The sequence below is a fragment of the Antechinus flavipes genome, chromosome 2 (genome assembly GCF_016432865.1).
Source record: "Antechinus flavipes isolate AdamAnt ecotype Samford, QLD, Australia chromosome 2, AdamAnt_v2, whole genome shotgun sequence".
In the NCBI taxonomy this organism is placed as follows: domain Eukaryota; kingdom Metazoa; phylum Chordata; class Mammalia; order Dasyuromorphia; family Dasyuridae; genus Antechinus; species Antechinus flavipes.
This window is the reverse complement of record NC_067399.1, coordinates 20178613-20200239: the sequence shown is the minus strand read 5'-3', so window position 1 is coordinate 20200239 and position 21627 is coordinate 20178613. Positions and strand designations below refer to the sequence as shown.

Below are 21627 nucleotides of genomic sequence, written 5' to 3'. Positions count from 1 at the left end.
TCTGCCCCCCTCCCACCAGGTGCTGGCGACTCCCTCCCAGGATCACCTTCCCTCCGCTCTCTCTGTGTTCCCTTTGCACCGGCTGGCTGGCACACGGTCTCTCCCGCAGCGCTTTCTGGTTCCGTGACACGGGAGATGCTGGCCCAGGACACCAGCATGGCATCTCCTCCCCAGAGAAGGGGCTGTGCCCGGGATCAAAGCGGCCTTGCTGCAGCTCGGAACGAGGCAAGGTGGGCAAATGTGGAGATTGGCCCCAAAGGTTCCCATGGGCTACTTGGGGTCTGATCAGTCGTGGTGCCGCTCACTGCCACTTACCCCTGGGTCCTCTGCCCAAAGAAGAGTCCATTCTGTTGGCTGCAAGTGGCGATATACCTTGGGGTCTCCAGGCCTTAAACTGAAATCACTCCTGCTCTCGTAGGTCTCAGCCCAAGTCCCAGTTGGCCACTGTTTGGCTCAGAGGGAATATAAGTAGCATTTGTTTCTGTTTTGGTGAGAAAAAGAGGCCATTTCTATGGAAATACGTTTGGAGGAATTGCACATGTTTAACCTACATTGCATTAGTTGGATTATGGGAGAGGTTAGGGTGGAGGAAGAAGATTTGGAACACAGGATTTGCAGAGGTGAATGTTGAAAACTCTCTTTGCAAGTATTTGGAAAAGTAAAAAGCTAGTAAACATTTTTAATGAGAGATCATTCTCTGCCTCATTTTTACTCACTTCAAATGACTGTTAAAGACTTAGCTTTAAAAGGCCCGGATCTCCCATTGTATCCAAAGTCATCTCCAGTCCTTCTGATTTCCATCTTGCCCTCGGACCCACGTGGTTCCAGAGGAGACCGGGGGACTGGTGACCTTGCCCAGCCCCTCCTCACTGAAATCCACTTCACTTGCATGGCCCGTCATCGCCTCCTGATGTCCCGGCCCTCCTCCAGAAGAAGGATAAAGAACAAACCTGACTCCGACTGGGCGATGCGATTCTTCTTCCCTTCAGGAACAAGGGCCAGAGACCCACCAAGCACAGAGCATCAGGCACACAGTGGACACTTAATAAGCGCTTGGGGAGTCTGAGAAAGAACTGCTGATATACAAATTACCCACCTTACTACAAGACTCTGATCTTGTGGGCAACCCAGAAGGATCACTCTTTCCAACTCTTAGAAACAATGCAAGCTGAGGAACTTTCCCCAGGGTAATGAAGTCTTTAGATAGGAACCTAAAATACACACCCAAATGAGTATTCAGAAATCCTTCCATCTTGCAATGAAGCCATAAATGGAATAGGATTGGTCCTTCCTTTTTATTTTTTGATCCAAATTTGAGTAATATTCAAATTTGGCAGCAACACATTTTTCTAATGTTCTGGGGAAACAGTTGGGAAAGCTAGATAAAGAGCTACTCTTTAAAAAAAAATAAAAACTTCTGCGATAGAATGTGGGGGGAAGAAGGAGAGGAGGAGAGGATGGGGAGGTGGGGGATGGTTTAGCTAGAACTAGCTAGTAAACCTGCATTAGTCAATTTGGGGAAAAGAGGGATGTGGAGATGAAGGCAGGAGATAAACCATTTTCTTTAAAACCCATCAAATGCTGTAAGGTAGAAGGAACACTAGGGAAGGCTACTTTAAGGATTACTGTTGGATACTTGTAGAGTTTGGAAGAAGGAGGATGGCAATAAAATGTCTGTTTTGGACATACATGAGGAGCTCCATGAAATATTGGCCCAATAAACCCTGGGCATTCGGGGTCAAGATGGTCACTTCACAACCTGCCTTAGGAAAAGGGGAATTAAAGCTTCCTTAGAAATGAAGGGGTCATCAGAGTCCCCCCTACTCTCAGCATCTAAAAATAAAGCAACACCTAAAAATAAAAATGGAGTTATTAGACAATGCCTGGAAATGGAAGTATAGATTGTACTCCTTCAATCCTTTGGGAGCCCTACGTCCAAAGCTGCTAGTGCTGCCTCAATTACAAGTGTGTGTGTGTGTGTGTGTGTATGTGTGTGTGTGTAGACGTATGTATATGTGTATGTGTGTAGACGTATGTATATTTATGTGTATGTGTGTATGTGTATACGTATGTATACTTATGTGTATGTGTATGTATTCATATATTTATATATTTTTATATGTACTTATATATATATCTTCCTCGAAAGAAGACAAATTCCTTCAGAATAAGAACAGTTTCACTTTTGGTTTTTTATCTCCTAGAGTTTGGCACAAAGGAGCTATTTAAAAGTTTATTGATTGATTGACCTTATTTAGTTCCACGTGAGGGGATCTTGGAGAAACTTATTAGGAATATATTTTATCATCATTCTCCAATTTGCTCTTAATTATTAAAAAAATTATTTTATCAAATTAAAAAAGCTAAAGTCAAACTTCCTAATATCAGTGGCAAAAATCAGATAATTAATAATAATGCTTTATAATAATCCATTATAATAGTTAGTGTTTGTATTGCTTTCTTTCAAACTACATTAATGACACTTCCGAAATCTACCTAATCTGCCTTCCCCCCCCAAAAAAGATGATAATTCTATTAGGAACAGCAAAAAGACAACCATATCAGCAGAGAATAAGATGACTCACGGAGAAAGTAAAGGGAAAACCCAGATTTAGGCCTGTGATGGGCTCTATGTGCACAGGGTGTGTCTGACAGCTACTTGGCATCCGAAGTGAGATTTAAACCGGCTCTGACAGCAAACCCTTCCTCCTCTGCCCTCTACGGTGCTCCCTGTTCTTAGCTCTCCAGAAGTCTCATTTCCTTGTGTGGACGTTCCCTCCACCGACGGAAGGACACAGACACGAATCTCACTCAGGAGGCCTCAGCCCCGGATCAGCAGCCACGCTGGCTGAGGGAGAACCGAGAAGGGAAAGGAGATGACCTCTCCAACTGGCCAGCCACAGAAGCCATTTTTTCTCCTTTAAGCGAGGATTCTTTCTTTTTTATTTTTTCCCAGCAAGGAAGTTGGGGTTAAGTGACTTGCCAGGGCAACTAGCAACAAGCAAGGATTCCTAACTTTTGCTGTATCCTCCTTAGAAGAATGTTTTCAAATATCTAAAGACATAGAAACCCAACCATATTTAAATGCAGTGGTTTTTTTTAATCCCAGACCCCACACTAAGAACTCTTTCTTGCTCTAGAGGGATCAGAATGAAGAGAACTAAAGCTTATGTGGGGAGAATGGATAGCGCCAGCCTCCAAGCCAGGAAGACCCAGATTCACTTGGTGCTGTGTGACCTTGGGGAGGTCCCTTTGCTTCTCAGCATCCTCTAGACGGCTTCTAACACTTGAGTTTGTAGAGACAAAGCATCCGGACACAGATGGAGAGATTCCTCCTTCGGGGCCCCTTTTTGTGAATTCACAGCCCCCAGCCCCGCCCATATGCTTGGAGAGCATCAAAGGCATTCCTCAAACCTGAGTGAGAAACAAATGAATGTCCAAAAGGTCACCCCGAACATAAATGTATCCCCTTGGGCATAAAATCTAGACCTTGAAAAGCTGGAGGAGGAATTCATCTCATCTTGTTAAATGGTGCAGCGCTCCCTGAGAAAGGATGACAGGGAAGAAACCAACGCAAACAATGTGTAGGTACCAGGGTTCGAATACTACGGATTAGGCACTTTATTGAAATGTTTATTCAGGCAACAAACATTCTGTGACACCAGGATTTTGTGCTAAGCCACCAAGAGCTCAAAAATTCTTTTGGAATGACAGATATCGAACGTTGATGGAGCCCAGGGTCCCCAAAGTGGTGTTCCTGTTATACAAACGCCTTAAAGCCAGAATCAATCCGTCAAGTCCTAACAAAGATACCCGGATGGAGCGAGACGCTGAGCGCGCCTCGGACGGACGCATTTGTCGGCACGCTGGGGCTGGTCGCCCGCTGACGTCATCTCAGAAGGTGTTAGCGGCAGGCTGATCCCACACAAAGCCGTTCATTTCGGCAAATAAATGGTAAAAGGTATATACAAAAAGGGGGGGGTATATTTCACCCCTTGGGTAACAAAGTTTTGGCAAAGGAAACCAAACCAAAGTCGTTACCGGCCTGGCGGTGTCTCCGAGGGTCACGCAAACGCTATTAATGGGTTCGACAAAGGCCCGCCTCAGAGGTGAAGGGGAAACTCCGCCGGCAACCCCAACGTCAGCCACCTGCGGCCGGCCCGGGCTTGGCCAGAGCGCCGGCGATCCGAACGGAGACATTTCCGCCCTTGAGAGCCCGGAACGGTTGCTCAGAATATGGGGCGCTCTCTCGGAGTTTAATCAGGAAGAAAGAAAAAGGGCCGGCAGAAGAGACGATGTAACTCTGCGGAAGAGCAGAGTTCGAGGGGCACGGGCCCGGCGGGAACGGAAGCCGGGGCCGGCGGGGCGTGGGGCAGGCCCGCGTCAGGGGAAGCAGGCGTCGGGGCCGCAGCAGGCCAGGCGGGCGGTCTTGGGGCAGCTCCTCATGTGCACCGTCAGGCTCCCCCGCTGCGTGAAGCTCTTGTCGCACTGGGCGCACTTGTAGGGCCGGTCCCCGGTGTGCACGCGCAGGTGCTTCACCAGGTTGCCGCGCGTGCTGAACCTCTTGGCGCACTGCGGGCACTCGTAGGGCTTCTGTCCCGTGTGGATGCGCAGGTGCACCACCAGGCTGCCCTTCTGGCTGAAGCCCGTGCCGCACGCGTCGCAGCGGTAGGGCTGCTCGCCCGTGTGCACGCGCCGGTGCACCGTCAGGTTGCCCCCGTTGCGGAAGCATTTGCCGCAGTCCAGACACACGTAGGGCTTCTCCCCCGTGTGCATGCGCTCGTGGACCGTCAGGCTCCCTTTCTGCCGGAACGTCTTCTGGCACTCGGGGCACTCGTAGAGCTTGGGGGCGAAGTGCTCCTTGAAGTGGACGCTGAGGCTCATCTGCGCCTGCAGGGTGCTCACGCACAGGTGGCACTGGCAGTGCATCTGCATCAGCGAGGCGGGCAGCGAGGCGGGCAGCGGGGCGGGCAGGGCGGCGGCCGCCGGCTCCTTGGAGGAGGCCGGGGCCGGCGCCGGCGCCTCCCGCTCGGGCTCCGTCTCCTCGGCCGGCTGGGTCAGGGAGGGAGAATCACCCGCAGGCGCCGCCGGCCGGCCTCACCGTGTGGCCGGCCTCACCATGTCCTCCCGCGGGAGCCGGCAGGTGCAGGGGCCCTGGGGAGAAAACGCGGCCGGTGAGACGGGGGCTGCGCGACACCCCCCGGTGGCCCGGGGCCTTCCCGCCGCCTGCCTCAGTTTCCTCATCTGTAAATGGGGGTGATAGTAACAGCGCCTCCCTCCCGGGGTTCGGGGAGGATTAAGGGGACGGTGCTTGTAAATCTCACAGCGCTCGTGTAAGTGCTAACTACCGACATCCCCCGCGTAGTTGTCGCCCACTTTGTCAGCGCCGCTCACTTCCCAACTGGGACTCGCCACTCTAAGCCAACTGCTCCTCCTTTCACTCCCGCTCACCCCCAAAAGCTCTCTTTGCTTTGTCACAAGCCAGGCGCTGATCTAATCTCCGCGTACCTCAGTTTCTCCCTCGCACTCAGACCAGCTTCCTGACAATTAACATTATTACGGGGGTGGGGGCGGGGGAGGGGGGCAGGGGAATAGGATAGGCTGGGATACAGAAGGGAATGTAGATTGTTGGTAGTGGAACAAGCTGGGTAAATTACTAGGAGAGAAAAGGTAGGAGAAGATAAGGGAGGGACCCATGGGGGGAGGGGGCTAAATCATAGCAAAGCAAGTAAAAGTGGAAGAGTCAACAGGAATAGGAAGTCAGAGACATTCACAGACACTGGATCGGCAGTAGAATTTATTAGGGGAAACCATGTGGGGCTAGTAGTCACTGATCTCAAAGTCAAACTTAAAGAGGCAATCAGAGAGATCGACATTCTATGTAACCATATTAATATTGATTTAAATGCATGTCTCCATGTATGTAAATGCATAAGCATATGTGTGTGTAGGTATATGTATGTGTATATGGCTATAGGTATGGGTGAATGTGAATATAGGTGTGCATATATAGGAATATGTGTGTATATATAGGAATAATATGAATTATATATGAATAGATGCGTGTGTGTAGCCCTACTTTACTGATGGGGGAAAGGGGGGGAGGGAGATGAAAGCAGAGAAAAAGAATAAAGTAAAAAAGTGAACAGCAGAGAACAGAAGAATAACCTACAAGCAAAGAAAAAGATGGGCAGTCATGACCACAATCTCTTCTGTTATTCTATATTCTTCCTTGAAACAAATTTATCGTTCCAGATTTTGACTCCTCCCTGATGTTCTGCCGGGCACATGATGATGTTTTGTTTTCCTTTTCTGTCTTTTTCTATTCTGCTTTTTCTTATTTTGTATTTAGTTTTAAATAAATATACCCCCCCCCCCCCATCGTTATCACCATCATCCTCTTCATTACTAGCTCCATCAATGAGCATGTTAGATGCTTTCTCAGCCTCAGGGGCTGCGCGAGGGGCTGGGTCATCAGACTGAGGACCCAGACAAGGAGCAGTTGCATATCCTAAGGCGCTCTAGTCTCGGAAGCTGCTGCTCAAACATTTTCTGGGCTCTTATTTTTGTTCTCTAAGGGCGGCCCCCGTGCAGACCGCCTGGGAAAAGTGAATGCACAATCAGTCACAGACTGGGGATTTCCCAAATGGCAATCCCGGCGTCCGGTGACTGGAGGGCAGCTCCCTGGCACTTCCGGATCCGTGGGAGCCGGGGGCCCTTGCAGGTTTGCCCCCAGTTTGCTAGAGGGGGAGGGTTCTAGCCCCTTGCTGCCCCTTCCTGTGCCATCACTGCGAGGGGGCCCCTCGGAGCCCAGTGCTGGCGCCTCCCGATGCCAGTTCCGGGGAGCAGGAAGCCACAGGTGCAGGCTGCAGCTTGCTGAAGGCAGGGCTGGAAGGGGGGAGGGGAAGAGGGGAGGGGGAAGGGGGCGGCACCAGCCAGCTGCGACAGCACCGGCCACCAGGCACCCAAACCTGGCTCTCTGGCCTCAGTTTCTCTATCTGTAAAAACATGGGCTCTGGACAAATATGGGTCCCCTCCAGCTCTCCGTGCACCTACCGATTAGTTCCCCAAGAGCATGGATGAAGTGCCCACTAGGGGCTGAAAGAGAAGTAAAAGAGCCCCTGCCTTCCAGAAGCTTAAATCCCCAAACCATCGCTAGCTTGGAGTCTCGGAGACCCGAGTTCAAATCCCACTTTAGACACTTACCAGCTGTGAGACCCTGGCCAAGAGTCTTGGCATCTCTGTACCTCAGTTTCTCTATCTGTAAAATGAGGCATCCTGCCACGTAAGACAACCGAATGCCGCGGTATGACGTCACAGGTTTTTCGTGGGCAGGTTACCATGGTGACACCCCTCCCGCCGTGAGGAATGACGTCAGAGTCGGTTACCATGGTGACGGCGAGCAACCCGCTCCCCCCCCCCACTTCAATTCAGAACTTCGGACTCGAGCTCAGTTCGGATAAGGGGCTGGGGCGTCCCGGACTCACCTCTAGCTCCGAGCAACCTCCGGGCCGAGAGACCGACACTCTTCTGGTCGCAGGCACGGGATGCGCGCGCATCTCCTCTCTTCCACCCTTCCTCTCGGCCCAAACTACATTTCCCAGGCTCCTCTGAGGGGCTCCGGAGCTCCGTCATCGCGAGGCGCTACTTTCCTAAATCTTCGGACCAGCTCACAGGATGGGGGGCGCCCTATGACCCCGCGCACCTTCAGCTGAGTTTCGTGGAGAAGTGGACTACATTACCCAAAATGCCTCGAGGGCGGGGCCAGGGTCTGCTGAGCTGGCGCGTTCGAGAAGGACGCCGCGGGGGCCTCTGGGAAAGAGCGTGTGTGCTCGGAGCCGTGTCCTGGAGCTCCCTGAGTCTCGGTCTGCATGGCTCCCGCTCCCAGCTTATTCCTTGGTGCTCAGGCCTGGAGCTGAGAGTCGCCAGTCTTCCGTCCAGCTCGCCTGTCCGGAGGAGCACGTGCGAGCCCCGAGGCCGCCGGGAACCGAGCCCTGAATGGAACGGAGGCGACTGGCGCTCTCGGATCCCACATCTCCATGGCAACCGTCCTAGCCCTGGGGGACGTCAGCCCTGGCTGGGGAGAAGGCGCGTGCGTGGCTCTGGGTCCGTGGGGATCCTCTCACCTTGTGTTAAAAGGCAAGAGGGGCCCCGAGAAGGGGCGTGGGACTCGCTCTCGGACTGGCGTGGGTCCCACTTTACAGAGGAGAAAACGGAGGCTTGCACGGAGCTCAGATGTGGAGCTGGAAGGGGCCCAACCCTCGTGGTAGAGTGGCGTTTATTAGGCACCTAGGGTGTGCTAGGGCACAGAAATCACACAGCTCAGAGGGATGGGGAGAGAGTCTGGGGCAAGGGGCTGGTCAGTGGGCTCAGCCCCCAGCTACCTGCCTGGCTCAGGGGCCAGAGGTCAGCTCCTCTGGCAGATGGGGAAACTGAGGCACTATCTCCTGCAAAGCTGCGGCTGTGCCGTGAGCATGGTGCAGAGGTCAGGGGGCATGCGAGTCCCAGAGGATAAAGGTTAAAGGGGCACAGAGGTCAGGGGGCGTGCGAGACCCAGAGGATAAAGGTTAAAGGGGCACAGAGGTCAAGGGGCGTGTGAGACCCAGAGGATAAAGGTTAAAGGGGCACAGAGGTCAGGGGGCGTGTGAGACCCAGAGGATAAAGGTTAAAGGGGCACAGAGGTCAGGGGGCGTGTGAGACCCAGAGGATAAAGGTTAAAGGGGCACAGAGGTCAGGGGGCGTGTGAGACCCAGAGGATAAAGGTTAAAGGGGCACAGAGGTCAGGGGGCATGCGAGACCCAGAGGATAAAGGTTAAAGGGGCACAGGTAGGTCAGGGGGCGTGTGAGACCCAGAGGATAAAGGCTAAAGGGGCACAGGTAGGTCAGGGGGCATGTGAGACCCAGAGGATAAAGGTTAAAGGGGCACAGAGGTCAGGGGGCGTGTGAGACCCAGAGGATAAAGGTTAAAGGGGCACAGAGGTCAGGGGGCACCCTGGACCAGGAAGATGGGCAAAGATCAGAGGGTCACACCTGACCTGAAGGAAGGAAGGTCTCACCTGACCCAGAGAATGGATAAAGGTCAGAAGGGCACAGAGGTCAGGGGGCACACTGGACCAGAGGAAGAATAAAGGTCAGGGGGCACACTGGACCAGAGGATGGATGAAGGTCAGGGGCACGCCAGACTCCAAAAAGCCAAGCTAAAGAAGGCAGAGCATTGGGCTGAGCCTGAGGAGTTGAGGCGTCTTATACTGGGAAGCTCTGAATGGCGACCTCCTGGCATCCGGGGCCGGCTTTGTCCTGCCCTCAGTGCCAGGCAGCCCCAAGCGGGAGGCTCCGCCAGCGAGGAAGGGCCTGGAGGAGGGGCCCAGGTAGAGGGGGAGAAGGCGCTTCTCGTAAGTCCCAGAGGCGGCAGGGTGTGAGGAAGGGCCAGCCGCCGCCGCGAGGCCATCCCGGAAGGGCAGCCGAGCCGGCGCTCCCTCCAGGGCCAGGCTCTGTGGCCGCGGGCAGGATTTCCTGGGAGTCGGGAAGCTCTGATTGCGCCTTGGCTCGGTGACCTCGGGCAGGACACTTCCTCAGTTTCCCCATCTGTCTAATGGGGTGACGTCAGCAGCTCCCTCTCAGGTCCCGGTCACAAAGCAGCCCGCAAAGGCTGCTCTCAGGGTCACGGGCCTGAGAACGTCTCCGTGGGTTTCGGCTCCAGAATGAAAAATGACCTGGGTTTGATTTTCCAAGCCCCGGCCTGGCTCTTCGGCCGCCTTCTCGGACACCGCCCGCCCGGGGCCTTGCCTTTGCTTCTCAGGTCTGGAAGGGCCCCTCAGCCTGGCCCCCTCCCTGCTCCACCTGCCTTGGAGCCCGGTTGCGCTTCCCATTCCTTCCCTGGCCACTTTCATTTAACTACATTGTCCTTATTCTGCAGAATGCTTCGTATAAATCGTACCATCGCATGTTTTGTTACAAACTGCCCCAATTTCTTCCCTACCCCGGGGCCGGGGGCCGTCCTACCAACAAACTACTTTTTAAAAAGCGCAGAACGGATCGGTGCCAAGTGTGCTTGTGTGCCACGGGCCGGCCCCTCCCAGGGCTCCCCTCTCTGCCCTGGAGGCGAGGCGGCCATGGGGGCTGCAAGGTGGGCATGGGAGGGGGGGGCGGCGGCCCTCTGGGTCCTTCTCAGTCATGGGCCTCTGGGTCCTTCTCAGCCACAGCCCTCTGGGTCCTTCTCGGCCCTGGCCCTCTGGGTCCTTCTCGGCCACGGCCCTCTGGGTCCTTCTCGGCCACGGCCCTCTGGGTCCTTCTCGGCCCTGGCCCTCTGGGTCCTTCTCGGCCACGGCCCTCTGGGTCCTTCTCAGTCATGGGCCTCCGGGTACTTCTCAGTCACGGCCCTCTGGGTCCTTCTCGGCCCCGGCCCTCTGGGTCCTTCTCAGTCATGGGCCTCTGGGTCCTTCTCGGCCCTGGCCCTCTGGGTCCTTCTCGGCCACGGGCCTCTGGGTCCTTCTCAGTCACAGCCCTCTGGGTCCTTCTCGGCCACGGCCCTCTGGCTCCCAGATGAGCTGGGAATGTTCAGGAATAGAATCGAACCTTTAGCTTCAGGATTAGGGGCAGCCCTGTTACTTCTGAGTCTCAGTTTCCTTCATGGCCTCATTTCCATATTCAATAAATCACTGTAAATTCAGGCCCTTCTCTGGGTCAGTGTGACCCGGGACCAGAAGCCAGGGAATGGTGGCGCCGGCTCTTGGCCAGACGAGCGCCTCTGACAAGAGAACGAGCATCTCGGAGTCACAGGAAGGCTCCGATCCCCATCCCTCGAGGGTCACCCACGGCCAGGGAGCAGCCTCCCCTTCTGCCTGCCACAGCCGAGAAGGGGAGAGGCCCTCGGTCGGGATGACCGGGCCCTCAGAAGTGTCCGGCCACTGGATGGGCCAGACAGACGGCTTCATGTCATCGCCAAGTTCTGTGGGCACAAGTGAAAAGAAAAAACGAGGGTCAATTAAATAGTGATTTATTGGCCTTGGACATTTAATGAAATAAGTACCAAATTTTTCCAGTTGCATTCCAGACTGCATTGTCTTGGATTATAGAAATGTGGTTCTTGGCAATTGATCTGCTTATTAATAGTTTATTTTGATCCACATGCCAACAGATGTATTCTTTCTTACTCTACGCTGAGCCCGCTGGGGGTCCCAGGCCCTCATTAACCAGTGGGTGCCTATCACATGCCGGGATGAAGCCCGAGGGAATAAACACAGGTGGTCTGCTTCGGTCCGGCGGCCTCCCTGTCAGTGATGGGACACCCGGGGCAAAGCAGCTCCGCAGAGGCTGACTGTATTTCACCTCTGAGGAAGCTGAAGCTCCCTGCGTGGCAGATCTTGACTCCCAAGCCCTTGACTTGTATCCAGCAGGCATTCTCACAGTTAGCAATCAGCAGGCGTCTACTAAATGCTCCTATGTGCCAGGCACTGAGCTGGCCACACAGAGTGAACCTTCTCCTAATGGGGAAGCTAAGTATGGGTGTGCCCACTGTGCGTGTGTACATGAAGTAAATGCAAAAATCACAAACAAAAGCTGCTTAACGTAGAGTCGCCAGGGCGGGCGGGCACCGGCAGCTGGTGGGATCTGGGAGGTGGTTCTTGAGTTGCACATTGGAGAGGAGGCAGCTGTGGGAGGGAGGGCGCCAAGGCCAGCCAGTGTGGCGGCAGGGAGCTGGAACCCCAGAGAGAACACCAGCTCAGCGGGATCCCCGAGTGTGGCAGGGAGGGGGATGCCCAGAGAACTGAAGCAGGAGCAGCTCAAAAGCCTGGCGTTTGTCGTGGTCCTAGAGGCAAAGGGCCCACCGGGTCACTGTGACGGCAGGAACTCGCCTGGGGATGGACAGCTGGGCTGCTGCTGAGCAGGAAGACCAGAGAAGGGAAAGACTTGAGGCAGAGAGACCCAGCAGCAGACCAGGGCTGGGGTGTGAGGCCGGGGGAAGGGGGAGCCACGGGAGGCGGGGCAGAGCCTCGGGTGCGGGAGATGCTGCTGCAGGGAAGTAGAAGTCCTGGGCAAGGTACAGACCTGGGAGGTCAGAGGGGTGGCGCGGCTTCTGAGAAATGAGCACGTTTGGGAGAAGGGTGAGCGTGGGGGAAAGGTGGCGGGTTTGAGGGGCCTCTGGGCTGTCCAGCTTGAAGCACTCAGTGGGCGCTTAGAGCTCGAGAGACTGAGGTGGGCTAAGAAACCCACGGGGACCCAGAAGGTCACGGGAAAGCAGAGAAGCAGCCTTGGAAAATGCTCATTTTATTAGGATGTGGAGGATGAGCCAGTAGAGGATCTGGAGTAGGAGGCAGTGAGAGGGCCAGAGAAGGTGGCCCCCAATCCTGAGGAAGATCATGGGGAGGAGAGGCCCCGTGGACGGGAAGAGTAGAGGCAGGTCGGTACCTGGGAGGGTGAAGTGGGCTGGAATAGGGAGCGTGTGTGAGGGATTGGGAGGTTAGGGAAGGAATGGGGGCTTAGGAAGGAATGGGGAGCTTAGGGAAGGAATTGGGAGGTTAGGGAAGGAATGGGGGCTTAGGGATGGAATTGGGAGGTTAGGGAAGGAATGGGGGCTTAGGGAAGGAATGGGGGCTTAGGGAAGGAATTGGGAGGTTAGGAAAGCAATTGGGAGGTTAGGGAAGGAATTGATCCACATGCTCAACTCCTTGAGAAATAAAGGAAACTAAGGCAGAACACCACTTCCATGTTTTTGTGTAAGGTAAAAAAAAAAAAAAAGGAGAGGTCACTGAGTGGTAATGGCACAGGTAAAATCTGGAGGTAGCAATGGGCAGCATTACCCCTGTGGGACTAATATGGTGAGATTGAGAAGGGGATGGGATGGGGTAAGTAAAAATAGAACCAGAGGTGGAAAGAAGGACCATAGATGCAGCTTCAAATAAAGGTGGCCAGATCTCAGTAAGGGCAGATAAGAATAGCATGAGAACTGTCAAAAATGAAAAGCATTTTATTCATTTGGAACAGGAACTCCAGAGGGCACCGTGGAAGGGAATAGGCAAAGTTAGGCTGGTGCATGGGCTGAGTAAGGTTGAAAAGGATGGAAAAAAGAGAATTGGATGTGGGTGTTAGTAATAACTTGGTCTTCCTATTAAATATATCACATTGTCTCTCTGTTCACTTTAGAGTTTACTAAGGACTTTGGGGTAGTCTTCATTTGAATTTCTCAAAACAAACGTGTAGGTTAAGTAATGCGCAAATATTATTTCTAGCCACTACAAACAGGGCTGCCACAAACAGCATATGTGGGTCCCTTTCCCTTCTTCAGTATGTCTTTGGGATACAGGCCTAGTAGAGACACTTCTGGGTATGCAGAGTTTGATAAGTTTTTGAGCATAGTTCCAGATTGCTCTCCAGAATGCTCGGATCCATTCACAATTCCACCAACAATGTACTAGCGTCCCAGTTTCTCACATCCCTGCCAACATTCATCATTATCTTTTCCTGTCATCTTAGCCAATATGAGAGATGTGTAGTGGTACCTCAGAGTTGTCTTAATTTGCATTTCTCTGATCAATAATGATTTGAGCATTTTTTCATATGAATAGAAATGGTTTCAATTTCTTCATATGAAAATTGTTCATATTCTTTGTCCATTTATCAGTTAGAGAATGGTTTGTATTATAAATTTGAGTTAGTTCTCCATCTGTTTTAGAAATGAAGCGTTTATTGGAACTCTGGGATGTAAAAATTACCCCTCTTTCCCCCCAGTTTACTGCTTCCCTTCTAATTTTGTCTGCATTGGTTTTGTATGTGTAAACAAATTTCTTTCTTCTCGACAGATCTGAGAGGTAGATTATCCTTTGTTCTTCTAATTTGCTTATAGTTTCACTTTTTATGTCTAAATCATGAACCCATGTCAACTTTATCTTGATATAGAGTTAAGGGGAATTTTAAAAAATATATTTAAATTTTTTTCATCATATGCTATAATGAAACTTATTAATAAGTTTTAAAATAAAAAAAAGAACATTGAGAACCTTGTGTAGTATACCTTTTCATGAATAGTGATGTCTGTTAGTTATATAGGTCTACTGAATAGGTTTCTTTAGGAATATTTAACAAAAATAACAGATTGATTAGAAAACCAAGTTAGGTCATAATACCTTAAAAGAATAAAACTTTATAAGAAAGACATATAAATTAATCAACTTCCTAATTATTGTTGAGAAATGTCTACATAGAGCAAGGAATCAGAACAGAAAAACTTCTTACAAAAGAGTATTTCCTATTCAAGCTGACCTGCTAATAGCAGTGTTAATTGCACTTGCTGATGTAGTGATGTGACCTTATTTTCTTTAGCTAAACTGCCTGACTCCTAGCATTCAGACTATTTCATTCTGATTGCTGATAGTCATTGCCCCCTGTGAGATTCATTCCCACTCTGTCCCCTTCCCACCCACTTCTCCCAAACGGGAGAGCATGTCTTTGCCTTATTGTTTCAGTGGCCAGCTTCTGAGACGGGCAGCACATAAACTCCTTTATTGCACTTATGAACACAGCGTTGTTTTATTACACTAGCATGTATATGAAAGAACCTGAACAGTAACATATCCACTTACGGCAAAAAGAGTGGCTAACCTTCTAGAGTGTTAAGATTTACAAAAGCTTCACTTGGGTTATCTCATTTGATCTAACAGCCCCCACTCTCTGGAGCATCTAAAAACTTAGAACATAACCAAAAAGTATCCCCACCTTGGAAGTGTGAGCAGAAAAGCTCCAAGGGGAAGCTTTGAGGCCAAAATGAACAAAACCTGTGATAGGATTGAACAGTTTGCTAACTAGAGGAAAAGTCGTCTTTGTCGGTTTTATATGTTCACTAACATTTATATGTTAGTGAACACAGCCCAGGGTCAAGACTAAGTTGGAGAAAAAGAAGCAAGAATAGCAGAGAGGAGAATAATTCCTGTCAGCAGGAAAATGGAACAGAATCAGTAGAAAACACAAGTGGTGATAGTGTGAGTGAAAGAAAAACGTGGCTAGAACAGTCCAGCAGTTTGGGGGCCTCAATACAGCCGGCCTGCTGTCTAGGATCCACCATACTCTGTCAGTAATATTTATATGAGCAGTGTGGTACAGTAATTGGGGTTTGTTTACTGAAAAAGAAAAAAAAAAGTAATTTATTTTAGAAAGAAGGCCCTGAAAATTTCATTGAATTTTCCACTAGTCAAGCTGATAAAGGCGATGACCAAGTTTCCAAAAGAAAAAATGAAATGCTCACTAGCCCATAAAAAAAGACTCAGAATCCCCAGGGAGAGACCTGATCTTGGATCTTGCTCTTGAGGTATCTAGCCCAACTACTAGCCCCCAGTCACACAGGCAGGGAGGACTGGAGGCAGAATTGGAACCTAGATCCTCTGGTTCCAGAGCTGTGCTCTCACCTTCCCCTCCCATCCATCACACTGATAACAACGTGGCCTGCAGTATTGGAGAGCCCTGCACGAAGAGCTACCTGTCCATTGCTCATCAGCAGCATTCTGTGGTGGCAGAAAACTGGGGGAATTGGGACGGTCACTTATTGGGAAATGACTCAACAAGTCACATACAAGAATGTAAGGAAACACTGCTCCAAGGCGTGACAAATAGAAATGAGAGAAGACTTGGATGAATGAGGGAAAGTGAAGAAGACCCAGCCCTCAGAACACAAGCCCTGCAGCCCCGGTTCACTCCTGGCCAAGCGTGATCTCTAGGACCAATGGTGAACAGGGGACCAGAGATGGCAGGCTCAGCACTGCTCTGTCCAGTTTGTCTTTGTTAAACATGGAGAGTTCTCCATTGGGAGAGTTTATTGGAAAATGACTGAGAAAAAAAAAGCACACTGTGTAAGAGTGACTGAGCTTGACCAGAGGAGAAGAGGGTACATGATCCTCCCTCCTTTCCTATGGTGTTGGGGGAATCTGGGGGATGTAGTGTATACTGGCAATGTGCTGGTTGATTTGGTCAAACTACTTTTATTTTTGTCTTTGTGACAAATGAGTATGTTACAAACAAAAGGCATCAATATAAAAAAGATAAACAATTTAAAAGTAAAATAACTGGCACCTAAAGCACTTCTCCCTTTTCCTTGCTTCATTAAATCCATGCAAATGAGATCTTAATCAAAACTAATCCAACATGAAGTATGTTTCGCTTCAAAAGCCAATTTCTTAGAAAACTTTTTCTTTCAAATTAAGGAATTAACAATTTTTTTCATTTTTAAAATACACTTAATGTAATAAAATGTTATTTAAAACAAGAAAACCATAAATAACTATTGGGAAAATATGAACTAAAACCTTTTTTTTGGACACTAATGACTTCCTTTTTTTAAATGGTTAAAATAAAATTTGTGAGATTTAAAGCATTGTTCTTAACTTGGAGGAGACGGTAGTTAGTAAACTTGGATTAAGAAACGTGTCCTGCTTTCTAGAGCCCCCAAGTTGGGGTGACAAAATGTATTGTGCTTTATAGAGCCCTCATTCTGGGCTGGTTAAAATATACTGTCTTAGTGGAGGAGTGATGAGGCGAAACTCCTGAGGAGGGTGAAAATATGGAATCTGTTTCTTCCAAGTTCTTTCCTCCTTATATACCTCATACCTTACGTAACAGAACACTGTTCATACACCAAGTATACACTGTGCACGTGGGAAGGGAAGGAAGGAAGGAAGGAAGGAAAAAAGGACTTGAACAACTTGCTATTGTATGTATTTTGCCACTTGGTATCACTCTACTTCAATCTGGACACAGGTTGTCATCCCTCCCCCAACTTCTCAGGAAGACCAAGGGGAAACAGGGAGATGGGGAACCAAACCAGGGGAAATGCTTTGCCATGGAAGGGAGACTGTGATCATATTCAGCTGTGCCTATGGAAGGTCACAAGGCAGGAACTTCTCTCCTGCTCCTGACTGGGTTCTTAAGAGACAGTGTTGATCCTGGCATTCCCATCACAGTCATAGCCAGACAGACAAGGCTGGGCCTCTTGTTCCTCATGTCCCTTATACCATACAGTCCACCAGAGGGAGGCTTTTCCTCCCTTATTGCTGATACAACCTTAGGCACTCGAGTTTGTAAGTCAACTTTGTAGTTGATGGGAGGAGGAGGGTTCCTGCAACCAGAACTGTCATCCCATGTACCCTACGCCCGTATTCTTCAGCCCTTATCACAATATTCATCTTTTGTCCTCAGCTTTAGAAGTTCATACTATTAGTGTCCAGGGGAACCTGCATTTCCAGGGGAGTTGAAATTCATGCATCAGAAAGTTCCCAAGCAGAGGAATGAGAGAAAGGGGAAGCAGTGGATGAATCTAGAATCTGGGGGATTAGAAAGTTGAGGAAGAGGATAATTAGAAATATACCACTAATTAAAAGATAAGGTAACATCAAAAGAAGGGTAAAGAGAAGCAAGTAAGGTTTTCCAGAGCACGCTTCTCAGCATTATGCTGGGAAACCGTTTCCTGATCCCTTTGTGACCAGGCTTCAGGGGCAGTGAAGAAAGCTAGTTGTAGAAAGGATTGTTGAGCCTGGAATCATCGTACTAGTGAAAGTGTAGAACTGGTCCAGCCAGAGTGGCCACCTGTGTTCTCGAAACAGTGGTGTCCCTGCTGGCCACCCTCACTCTCTAAGGGAAACAAACTTTACCCGTTTCTGAAAGTTTCCCTGAAATGATTCCAAGAATGTCTAGAACAATTCAAATGAGCAACCAGAGCATTAAGAAAAGATATTTTAGAACAAAAATGAGAATTTGTGTAAGAATCAGCAAATCAAATGATATTAGAGCAAGGAAGAGGAAGGGGAAAACAAGAATGAGGAAGAGAAAAAATAAAAGTACTGAAGGAACTAGGGATTGGGCTGAGTAATAAGAAGGAGAGGAAGGGATAAGAGACAGGATACTCAGTTTAGATTCTAAGAATAAAACAAATTACAGGGTGTAACTGCTGATGAGTGAGTCAATTAATGGACACAAACACAAACTTAAAAATTACAGGTCTTGATGAGAATGGATTAAATTCCCCAATAAAAGATAAAAGAATAGGACCATGGATAAAGAATTTCCAGCAGATTGCTGCATAAGTTACAAGTCAACATTTATTAAGCAATTGCATGCCAGACAATGTACTAAGTACTGGAAATGCAAATACAAGCAAAACGGTCTCTGCTCCTGAGGAGTCTACATTCTAATGGAACTTGAAAAGCAGGAAGGAGGCAAGATGTCTGCATACAGGTGTGTGGAGAAAGACCAGAAGTCAGGAATAAATCCTGGAAAGGAACAAAGATATGGCTATCCAGGTACTTTCCTTAGAATGGAGGTCACAGGAGGAACTAAAAAGTCAAAGGAAAGAATCTCAGAGGTAGAACTTTCAGGATGAGAAGGCTATGGCAGAAAGAGAAGAGAAAATCCAGAATGTCAGGAGTGAATGTTTAGAGAATGGCCACAGGTGGCCCAGGCATTTTTCCTGTAACAAAGAGTCTGGCAGGAGCCAGTCCCTCAGAAAAAGGGCCACACAGGTGGATGAAACTTTCCAGGTGAAGAGGTTTCATAGCAGTATAAACTTAGAAAGGATTTAAAATACACACAAAGTGAATATGAGAGCACAGAACGAAACCTGTTATGCTCCTGTGACTAAAGAAGAGTTGGCTTAGGCAAATCAAGAAAGATAAAAAAGATTGTCCCAGGAGAAAGGACTGAACCTGAGGGAATGCAAGGAATCTTAAGTGACTTGGCCATGTTTTTTCTGTAACATTTTGCTAACATGAGAATGTGCTTGCAATTATATGATGGAATTTCAGGAAAGCACAAAGAAGTTGGAAGGCCATTCTTTCTTGAGTATGATTGTCTTCTTTATTGCAGGCCTGTGCTTATCCTGGAAATTTGGCCAGTTCCTTGAATAAACTTCCTCCTCCTAAAGGAATGAACAAAAATTCTCTGTGGTGGGCCTCTTGTGATGGAGCATCCTATACCTGGGAGACTGCTATGTCTCATCAAATGAGAATACTTAGCATAGTGCCTTCTTTGTTCCTAGCCTACAAAACCCTCTCAGTGGAAAGGGACTTGGAGGATCTGGTGAGGAAGTACTGTACAGTTTGCCTATATCTCCCACTCAAAACTCTGAATAGCTGTGACCATGAGTGCTCCCAGCCAAGGAATTCAGATGTTGGTGCTTCCTCAGAGTGGTGATGATGTATGTTGTATGTTGTTTGTTGGTTGGTTATAGTGTTTTTATGACAGCCATTGTGTTTGTTAATTGTGTATTGCTTTTGTGCTATGAGTTTCCTCTTCCCTTCTGTCTAATTTAAATTCTGAGCATTAATAAACTTGTACCCATCCCCTTTAAGACTATGCCTGTTGAATGTGAATTCTGAACCTAGATAAATCATACAGGGGACTGTTAAGGAAAGAGCTTCCACTGAGACATCTTAGTCCCTTCTCTGCTGTTAAAGTGTTTTAGAGAAGGAAAGTGATGTGCCATGTAAATTGGAGGCCCGAGTCCATGTGCCAGTGTGTAATGGAGGCCTGATGTTTAATGTTTTTAGAAGCCCAACTTTATGTGCCAGCATATATTGGAGAGTCAAGCTCATGTGCCATGTCTGTTGGAGGTCCTTCATGTGCCAATCCTGGAGGCTCTACTTCATATGTCAATGTATCAGAGGCCCAACATGTGCCATGTGAATTGGAAGCCCAATTTCAACCCAGCTGTTCTGATTTTGCTTTCCTCTTTCTATTCTCTTGAAAGGTATCCATTGTGAATTCTCTATTTTGATAATTTAATTTTCTTATTTTTCCTGATCAGGTTGTCTAGTAGTTTATTATTTCTATATGTTCTTTGACTCTTCTGCCTCTTCTTTAGAAAATAGGGATATATTAAGTGTGTGTACATCAAATGGCATAACCAATAAATCTTAAAAGGGAACATTTGGCCAATTTCTTGAGTAAACATTGTTGTCCTAATGGAATGAACAAATATTCTCTGTGGTGGGCCTCTTGTAATGGAGCATCCTGTGCCTGGGAGGCTGCTACATCTCATATCAAATGAGAACACTTAGCATAGTGCCTTCTTTGTTCTTAGCCTATAAAAACCCCTTAGTGGAAAGGGACTTGGAGGATCTGGCAAAGAAGTACTATACAGTTTACCTATGGCTCCCACTAGAAACTCTGAATATCTATGACCATGAATCCTCCAAGCCAAGGAATGCAGATGTTGGTGTTTCAGATTTCAGTATTACTAAGAGCTTTAACATTGATTTTTGAGAACTGGCCCAAACTGATAACAATCAATGAGGGAAAATTAGTACTTGAAAAGATTATTTGGGGAAAAATAGATTTGACTCACTAATAGCAATTTTTAAATTAGAATATTAAAGAATATATCAATTTTCCCACCTTTCATAATATCTTGTATCAGATAGAGATGCAAGTAGAGATCACAACAGATGAACAAAAATTTATCATAAATTACATGTCCAAAACTCCTCAGCGTTTGTCAGGAAGATATACATTGTATGTAGGAAAAGCAGAAGGATCAAGTTGTAAAGAACTTGTAAAAACTACACATTATACATAAAGTACTCTTGGACCTATATAGTTCTTTACAACTTGAACTTGTCTTTTGATTCCTTTCCGTATGTGTTACCATCCATTTAGGCCTGCCTTCTTATCATCCCTTGCACAAGATCTCCAGCCCTGACTGCATTTTCATTGGTTGCTTATGTTTGTAATGTTCTTTCCTAGCTCTGCCTGTTGGCTTCTTTGAAGACTCAGCTGAAAGCCCACCCTCCACTGGGAGACATTCCCCTGTCTCCCTCCAACCCCATGATCTCTATCTATATGTACATAGCTGTTTGCAGTAGTCTTCCTCATAAATGTGAACTCCATGAGGAAAGGCACTATGTTTTTACTTTATTTTGTTTCCAGTGTTTGGCATGTAATGAGTGTTTAACAGATGTTTCTTAGTTAACTGGCAAACAATCATTTGGTATTTGATTTGAAGCTGGAATGTATTTGGTAGAGATTAAGATTGGGCCAATATCTTATACTATATGATATAATAAACTCAAAATGATTATAAAACCTGAATATAAAATATATAAATATATTAAAATATGTTTAAAATAGAATGAAATTCAGTACTTTTCACCACTATGGTAGCAGGTAGAATTCTTAGCCATACAAAGGAGAGAGGAGATAGTAAAAAAAGAAATAGAAACCTTTATGTAAACAAAAGTTAAAAGCCCTTATAAAATAAAATCATCAAAAACAAGACAAATAATGAGTCAGAAAATATGTACATCAAGTATCACTAACAAGTGTCTGAAATATATTAGGAATTTGTTTAAATAAATTGAGACCAAAAACCATTCTCAACTGATAATCAGTCAAGGAATTTTTGAAAGAAAATTTACATAAATAACCATGTAAAAAATGCTCTAAATCCTTAATAGATAAATGCACATTAAAACTGCTGAGATTTCACCTTATTTCATGCAAAATGGCAGAGATTTGTTTAAAATGTGGAAATTGTTAATGTTGGAGAAACTGCAGGAAGAAAAACTTTGAGGCACACAGTTTCTTGATAAAGCTACAAGATGCTCCTACGGTTCTCAAATTTAATTTGGACACGTATAAGAAAGATGCTGC

At 47.9% G+C, this 21627-nt stretch overlaps 2 protein-coding genes across 15 annotated transcripts; one reads left to right on the top strand and one right to left on the bottom strand.

Moving 5' to 3' along the window:
* Positions 1-3585: 3585 nt before the first annotated feature.
* ZNF32 (zinc finger protein 32) lies at positions 3586-7587 on the bottom strand. 2 transcript variants are annotated; one of them, XM_051974240.1, is made up of 2 exons: positions 7488-7587; positions 3586-5154 (listed from the first exon to the last, which is right to left on the bottom strand). In XM_051974240.1, exon 2 carries the CDS (start codon positions 4933-4935, stop codon positions 4384-4386), a length of 552 nt encoding a protein of 183 aa, XP_051830200.1. In that variant the 5' UTR covers positions 4936-5154; positions 7488-7587; the 3' UTR covers positions 3586-4383. The 2 variants fall into 2 exon arrangements, with proteins under 2 accessions (XP_051830200.1, XP_051830201.1); XM_051974241.1 differs by lacking the exon at positions 7488-7587 and adding an exon at positions 7207-7401.
* An 858-nt stretch (positions 7588-8445) lies between these two features.
* Positions 8446-17831, top strand: LOC127547357 (uncharacterized). Of its 13 annotated transcripts, XM_051974238.1 has the most exons (3): positions 8446-8534; positions 8731-8762; positions 8812-17831. In XM_051974238.1, exon 3 carries the CDS (start codon positions 9702-9704, stop codon positions 10662-10664), a length of 963 nt encoding a protein of 320 aa, XP_051830198.1. In that variant the 5' UTR covers positions 8446-8534; positions 8731-8762; positions 8812-9701; the 3' UTR covers positions 10665-17831. The 13 variants fall into 13 exon arrangements, with proteins under 13 accessions (XP_051830198.1, XP_051830193.1, XP_051830188.1 ...); XM_051974233.1 differs by having other exon boundaries at positions 8682-17831; XM_051974228.1 differs by having other exon boundaries at positions 8633-17831.
* The last annotated feature ends 3796 nt before the right edge of the window (positions 17832-21627 follow it).

Bases quoted from the DNA above. Each gene is read 5' to 3' on its own strand.
- ZNF32 (XM_051974240.1), bottom strand. From the start codon at position 4,935: ATGCAGATGCACTGCCAGTGCCACCTGTGCGTGAGCACCCTGCAGGCG.
- LOC127547357 (XM_051974238.1), top strand. From the start codon at position 9,702: ATGAAAAATGACCTGGGTTTGATTTTCCAAGCCCCGGCCTGGCTCTTC.